The following is an 8001-nucleotide window of genomic DNA, read 5'->3' as shown; positions in this document are numbered from 1 at the left end:
GGACCATCTTTTCAACTCTAGGGCCATAGGGCCATAGTTTCAACTTTCGGGACCAGAGCAGTGGCCTATTGTGGATATAGCACTAAGACAGTGGTGTCTTGTAGCGCTGACATTGAGGTGTAACTGCGACACCATTCTGGACAATCTTCCCCCAGTGTCTTGTAAATGAAGCCAAATTAATCCACCTCCCTGCCGTCGTAACGACTTCCCCCCCCCCCCCCTTCCCCTAAGCTTGTCACCAGTCAACCAGACGGCAATGTTCCTTCTTCATTCCCTTCTGACCATACAGGCGCCATCTGACCATTTATTTAGGTCCTATCTGACCATCCAGGTGTAATCTGACAATCATTGTCCTACCTGATCACCCCTACCATCGAAATCCTATCTGCCATCTGGCGACCTATCGTAGCCAGTTTTTAATACAATCCATCATGTGATTGGCCAGCCGAATGCCGCACCACTGTAATCCCCCCAGCGATTGGCCAGAATACAAAGGAATCTGTCACCTGTTCTACGATAGGACGGAGTACACCGCGCACACGATGGCTCCACATGCCGGAGTCATCTGTTTATTTTTGATATCATACCTGCACAATCTTGTCTGATTACTTACCTGGGTACAGGTGTGTTTAGCTGCGAGCTGTGTTTATTGTGTACCTGTGGCTTACCTGTTGCAGGCGGGCTCAAGTGCTCACGCTGGGAGCACGGGTCGCGTGTTTATTGTACGGCTACAGGGCTCATTTGTCCATTGTTTTCATAACTGTTTGGTCGTGAGTTTCTTAGAGCGTGCCTTTGGTGCCATTCGATAGGTTCAATGGTTATCACACAAAAATAATCTTGATTGAACTATGGTCTAAGTTGAGGAATTTATTCTTGGGTTGGTGGGGCGTTGGTTGGTGGGGCGTTGGTTGATGGGGCGTTGGATGGTTGGGGCTTTGGTTGATGGGGGCGTTGGTTGGTGGGGCGTTGGTTGGTGGGGCGTTGGTTGGTGGGGCGTTGGTTGGTGGGGCGTTGGCTGATGGGGGCGTTGGTTGGTGGGGCGTTGGTTGGTGGGGCGTTGGTTGGTGGGGGCGTTGGTTGGTGGGGCGTTGGTTGGTGGGGCGTTGGTTGGTGGGGCGTTGGTTGGTGGGGCGTTGGTTGGTGGGGCGTTGGTTGATGGGGCGTTGGATGGTTGGGGCTTTGGTTGATGGGGGCGTTGGTTGGTGGGGCGTTGGTTGGTGGGGCGTTGGTTGGTGGGGCGTTGGTTGGTGGGGCGTTGGTTGGTGGGGCGTTGGTTGGTGGGGCGTTGGTTGGTGGGGCGTTGGTTGGTGGGGCGTTGGTTGGTGGGGCGTTGGTTGGTGGGGCGTTGGTTGGTGGGGCGTTGGTTGGTGGGGCGTTGGTTGGTGGGGCGTTGGTTGGTGGGGCGTTGGTTGGTGGGGCGTTGGTTGGTGGGGCGTTGGTTGGCGGGGCGTTGGTTGGCCGGGTGTTGGTTGGCGGGGCGTTGGTTGGCCGGGTGTTGGTTGGCGGGGCGTTGGTTGGTGGGGCGTTGGTTGGTGGGGCGTTGGTTGGTGGGGCGTTGGTTGGTGGGGCGTTGGTTGGTGGGGCGTTGGTTGGTGGGGCGTTGGTTGGTGGGGCGTTGGTTGGTGGGGCGTTGGTTGGTGGGGCGTTGGTTGGTGGGGCGTTGGTTGGTGGGGCTTTGGTTGGCGGGGCGTTGGTTGGCCGGGTGTTGGTTGGTGGGGCGTTGGTTGGTGGGGCGTTGGTTGGTGGGGCGTTGGTTGGTGGGGCTTTGGTTGGCGGGGCGTTGGTTGGCCGGGTGTTGGTTGGTGGGGCGTTGGTTGGCCGGGTGTTGGTTGATGGGCGTTGGTTGGTGGGGCGTTGGTTGGCGGGGCGTTGGTTGGCCGGGTGTTGGTTGGTGGGGCGTTGGTTGGCCGGGTGTTGGTTGATGGGCGTTGGTTGGTGGGGCGTTGGTTGATGGGGGCGTTGGCTGATGGGGGCGTTGGTTGATTGGGGCGTTGGTTGGTGGGGGCGTTGGTTGGTGGGGTGTTGGTTGGTGGGGCGTTGGTTGATGGGGGCGTTGGTTGGTGGGGGCGTTGGTTGGTGGGGTGTTGGTTGGTGGGGCGTTGGTTGATGGGCGTTGGTGGGGCGTTGGTTGATGAGTCGTTGGTTGGTGGGGCGTTGGTTGGTGGGCGTTGTTGGGGCGTTGGTTGATGGGGGCGTAGGTTGGTGGGGCGTTGGTTGATGGGGGCGTTGGTTGGTGGGGCGTTGGTTGATGGGGGCGTTGGTTGGTGGGGCGTTTGTTGGTTGTTGCGTTAGTTAGGAGGGGGGGCGTAGGTTGGTGGGGGCGTTGGTTGATGGGGCGTTGGTTGGTGGGGGCGTTGGTTGGTGGGGCGATGGTTGGCCGGGTGTTGGTTGGTGTATTTAGTTCCAGACGTACACTGAACCCTGGTTGGGGTGGAGGAAGGGGTGGTAGAGTCAGCTGGTTGGAATCTCTCAGCCACACCAACAGGTGAGCGGCCTCAGCTGGCGATGACAGCATGTAGACGAGCAGCTCCAGGACCAGCTGGTAGAAAAATGGAGGTTTTTGTTGGGTGGGTAAAACACATCAGCGGCTAATATCATGAAGATACAGCTGTAAATATCCATTTTATAATAGCTGTGCAATCGTTTTTTCCTGGTTTCACCAGTTATAACAACACTTGGTTTTTTTGTTCATGCCTTTATGGTGGTGTTGGTTTTAAAAGTTGTATATGTGAGTTGTTGTTTGGAAGTTGTGTATTTGGTTTGTGTGTTGTTGGCTGTTTGGGGTGGGGGGAGGGGTCTTCTGCTAGAGTACTCATGCACCAGCATGTCGTGTGATCAATGGCTCGCTAGTGGCGGGTCGATATGTTTGTTTTCTGGCTACCAACTGGCCCATTCATCAAAGGTGGGTGACGTCACGCTTCTTACCTGCGCATGTACACGTCACAACACCCGACCTGCCAGTGTTGACATGTCGTGTCTGACACGCGTGTCACGGTGACATGTCACTTGTATCCATGCCGTCTTATATTTGCTGCAATAGCAATGTAAACAGAAAGTGTTATTTCAACGCCAAGGGTAGACAAAGGTACAGAATATAGTCCAAGTTAAGACAGAACAGACAGACCCGACGGGTTCCGAACCTACCACTCCTCACGGCACCCGCGTCTTTCGTGCATAGGTTGTGATTGTGCTCTGCCATGAAAGCTTTATTTTTGTAGAGCTGATTGGCAGAATCGGTTACACGTCTGACTTGATGCATGGAAGGCGAGGCGATTCGGTGCCGTGAGGAGTGGTAGGTTCGGAACCCGTCGGGTCTGTCTGTTCTGTCTTAACTTGGACTATATTCTGTACCTTTGTCTACCCTTGGCGTTGAAATAACACTTTCTGTTTACATTGCTATTTCAGTCACAACGCCTGCTTCCACCCCTCACCATGTTTATATTTGCTGCAGCGGAGGTCATTTTCTAGTCATACATGCCGATCTCTCAACCTCCCAGTCTGATGATTCGTCGTATCATCGTCATATCTTCTTCGCTTCATCTTCACATAGTCTTCATATCAACACTCGTATCACTCCATTAAATCTTCATATATCTTCATACCATCTTCATACCATCTTCATATATCTTCATACCATCTTCATATCAACACTCGTATCAACTCCATAAAATCTTCATATATCTTCATACCATCTTCATATCATCTTCATATATCTTCATACCATCTTCATATCAACACTCGTATCAACTCCATAAAATCGTCATATATCTTCATACCATCTTCACATCAACCCTGATAGCATCTTCCTATCTGCATGCAGCCACCCCTACCCCTTGCAATGATCTGTCTCACCATTAAACAAGATGTTACTCCCCCCCCCCCATGTTACCCCCCCCCCCAAACAAAAACGTGATGCCGTTACCCCTACCCCCTACCCCTTGCAATGATCTGTCTCACCATTAAACAAGATGTTACTCCCCCCCCCCCATGTTACTCCCCCCTCCCCCCAACAAAAACTTGAGGCTGTCACCTCTCTAATTAATTCCCAGCCCAAATAGCCCGTGCTTAGAAAGTCTGAGATCTGTGGGGGGGGGGGAATTGTGGCCGAATCAAACAGGAATCCCTGGACACCGTCCGCAATATGGAACTAAAGTGGCGCTGGACACTGGGCGTGCATAAAAAATAGCGTTCAATTATGGAGAGCATTCAGCTGGGGAGTTGGGCTGTTTGAAACCCGTCTTCATAGTCTTGAGATGTAGGCCGGTGTGTTTAATTTCATAGCGTCTTAATTAATTAACTTCAAGATGCTTCTCGTCTTGGTTGGTATAGATGGGGATTGTTGTATCATTTAGTAAAATATTGGGGTTGTTGTATCATGTTGGGATATTGGGAATTGTTATATCATGTTGGGATATTGGGATTACTATATCATGTTGGGGTATATTGGGATTGTTATGTCATGTTGGGATATTGGGATTGTTATGTCATGTTGGGATATTGGGATTGTTATGTCATGTTGGGATATTGGGATTGTTATGTCATGTTGGGATATTGGGAATTGTTATATCATGTTGGGATATTGGGATTACTATATCATGTTGGGGTATATTGGGATTGTTATGTCATGTTGGGATATTGGGATTGTTATGTCATGTTGGGATAGATTGGGATTGTTATATCATGTTGGGATATTGGGATTACTATATCATGTTGGGGTATATTGGGATTGTTATGTCATGTTGGGATATTGGGATTGTTATGTCATGTTGGGATATTGGGATTGTTATGTCATGTTGGGATATTGGGATTGTTATGTCATGTTGGGATAGATTGAGATTGTTATGTCATGTTGGAATAGATTGGGATTGTTATGTCATGTTGGGATATTGAGATTGTTATGTCATGTTGGGATAGATTGAGATTGTTATGTCATGTTGGGATATTGGGATTGTTATGTCATGTTGGGATAGATTGGGATTGTTATGTCATGTTGGGATATTGGGATTGTTATGTCATGTTGGGATATTGGGATTGTTATGTCATGTTGGGATAGATTGGGATTGTTATGTCATGTTGGGATATTGGGATTGTTATGTCATGTTGGGATATTGGGATTGTTATGTCATGTTGGGATATTGGGATTGTTATGTCATGTTGGGATATTGGGATTGTTATGTCATGTTGGGATATTGGGATTGTTATGTCATGTTGGGATATTGGGATTGTTATGTCATGTTGGGATATTGGGATTGTTATGTCATGTTGGGATATTGGGATTGTTATGTCATGTTGGGATATTGGGATTGTTATGTCATGTTGGGATATTGGGATTGTTATGTCATGTTGGGATATTGGGATTGTTGTATCATGTTGGGATAGATTGGGATTGTTATGTCATGTTGGGATATTGGGATTGTTATGTCATGTTGGGATATTGGGATTGTTATGTCATGTTGGGATATTGGGATTGTTGTATCATGTTGGGATATTGGGATTGTTATGTCATGTTGGGATATTGGGATTGCTATATCATGTTGGGATAGATTGGGATTGTTATATCATGTTGGAATATATTTAGATTGCTATATCATGCGGATGGATTGCATCTGGTTAAAAGTTGATCTTGTTCATCTTGTTTGAATTTGATCATCGGGTTAAGTCGGCTTTCCCTACACAGTGACGTCGTTTGAACATTTTACAAGACACGTTCAGTTTGTTACTTTTTCCATCTAGATATAGATCTTAGTGCTGTGTCCAGCTTTCATTGAAAGACACGATATAGATGTAGATAGGGCTGGCGTGAAGTTGTAGACGTTGATGCCAGATAAATTGATGGAATCAATAAGCAGGTGATAATTCTGTGTAATCAGTCTCGCTGCATCGGCCGGCCATAAAAGGAGATGATCACAGATGGTGTTTTATTACATTTGGAAACACATTTTTATCTTGGTCAATTTGATGGGGGTGAGAGGGGGGGTGCTGAAATGTTTCCTTTAATTCTCTTATATATATATATATATATATATATATATATATATATATATATATATATATATATATATATATATATATATATATGTATATATATATATATATATGCAAATGTAGTAATAAATACGTTTATATTTGTATGAGAGAAATATGTTCGCGGCACCCATGTCCCGAATAGGATTATTGTGTTTCAAACACAGTTCATATCGATAATGAATAAAACTGGCCGACCTCTCACATTTAATGGTGGAGGTAGTAAAGTTTTCTCATGTGGCTGGTCAAGTTTTAGTGAAGTTTTCAGCGGTGACGTGGCCCGTTGAACCGTGACGTCACAGAGAGCTGCTCCCGCTGGACCATGACGTCACAGAGAGCTGTTCCCGCTGGACCATGACGTCACAGAGAGCTGCACCCAGACCACGCATGACCGGTCTTTCCCGGTGCATGTTTGTCATAAAAACAACCCAGAACATTAATACAATCATTAAAAACAATGAAGAACATGAATACAATAATTAAACTATTTCTTTGTCAACAAAGAGAGGTCAAAGCTCTTTTATTGCTTTCCTACTCATTTAAAGCTAGAATTATTCAAAGTTTTGATGCTAGTGGTAGCTCAGCATACTTTATTTCCCAATTGTTTATTATAATTATTATTAATTTGACATGCATGTGATAAAAACATAGAGTTGAGTATTGATGTCGTGAGTTGTGTTTGAATACTGACCATATTCAGAACTTTTGGTTCAGTAGTCGAGTCGCGTTTTGGGAACACGTTTTTTGATCCATGGTGACGTTTTCTTTTTTGTTGGCAAAATAAAGTAAAAAACTCCTTAGAAAATATTTCGACAATTAATTCTTGGAAATTATTCTAATTAGACGCGAGTTAGTCCAGCCGGTCACGTATAGCGTAGAGAAATATTTATGTCAGAAGGGGATGATTAACTTGTACGTTGTTCGGAAAGTTCACTTACTTTATGGGCCATAACTTTGGCACTTTCTTTTGGCTGTATAGAAGGATAACCCTGGGACCAAAGATGGGACTAAGATGGACAATGGAGTCGTAGACTTGGCTCTTCTTTGCCAACTTCGTTACTGGCACAGGCTGCTAATGTGGGCCAGGATACTAATGTGGCCCTGGCTACTAATGTGGCCCAGACTACTAATGTGGCCCAGACTACTAATGTGGCCCAGGCTACTAATGTGGCCCAGCCTACTAATGTGGCCCAGACAACTAATGTGGCCCAGGCTACTCATGTGGCCCAGGCTACTAATGTGGCACAGGCTACTAATGTGGCCCAGGCTACTAATGTGGCCCAGACTACTCATGTGGCCCAGGCTACTAATGTGGCCCAGGCTACTAATGTGGCCCAGGCTACTAATGTGGCCCAGGCTACTAATGTGGCCCAGGCTACTAATGTGGCACAGGCTACTAATGTGGCCCAGGCTACTCATGTGGCCCAGGCTAATCATGTGGCCCAGACTACTAATGTGGCCCAGACTACTAATGTGGGCAAGGCTACTCATGTGGCCCAGACTATTAATGTGGCCCAGGCTACTAATGTGGCCCAGGCTACTCATGTGGCCCAGGCTACTCATGTGGCCACGGGCCCAGGCTACTAATGTGGCCCAGACTACTAATGTGGCCCAGGCTACTCATGTGGCCCAAGCTACTGATGTGGCCCAGACTACTAATGTGGCCCAGCTACTAATGTGGCCCAGGCTACTCATGTGGCCCAGGCTACTAATGTGGCACAGGCTACTAATGTGGCCCAGGCTACTAATGTGGCCCAGACTACTCATGTGGCCCAGGCTACTAATGTGGCCCAGGCTACTAATGTGGCCCAGGCTACTAATGTGGCCCAGGCTACTAATGTGGCACAGGCTACTAATGTGGCCCAGGCTACTCATGTGGCCCAGGCTAATCATGTGGCCCAGACTACTAATGTGGCCCAGACTACTAATGTGGGCAAGGCTACTCATGTGGCCCAGACTATTAATGTGGCCCAGGCT

General features: G+C 47.5%; 1 protein-coding gene across 1 annotated transcript; it reads right to left on the bottom strand.

The window, feature by feature from the left end:
* Window positions 1-867: 867 nt before the first annotated feature.
* Window positions 868-3461, bottom strand: LOC131954081 (uncharacterized). Its single transcript, XM_059317596.1, has 3 exons — window positions 3432-3461; window positions 2421-2539; window positions 868-1963 (listed from the first exon to the last, which is right to left on the bottom strand). Exons 1-3 carry the CDS (start codon window positions 3459-3461, stop codon window positions 868-870), a joined length of 1245 nt encoding a protein of 414 aa, XP_059173579.1.
* Between the last annotated feature and the right edge of the window lie 4540 nt (window positions 3462-8001).

Source organism: Physella acuta, unplaced genomic scaffold, assembly GCF_028476545.2.
Source record: "Physella acuta isolate Inbredline_101_S28 unplaced genomic scaffold, ASM2847654v3 ptg000971l, whole genome shotgun sequence".
NCBI lineage: Eukaryota > Metazoa > Mollusca > Gastropoda > Physidae > Physella > Physella acuta.
The sequence above is the reverse complement of the archived record's forward strand: the minus strand, read 5'-3'. Positions and strand labels throughout refer to the sequence as shown.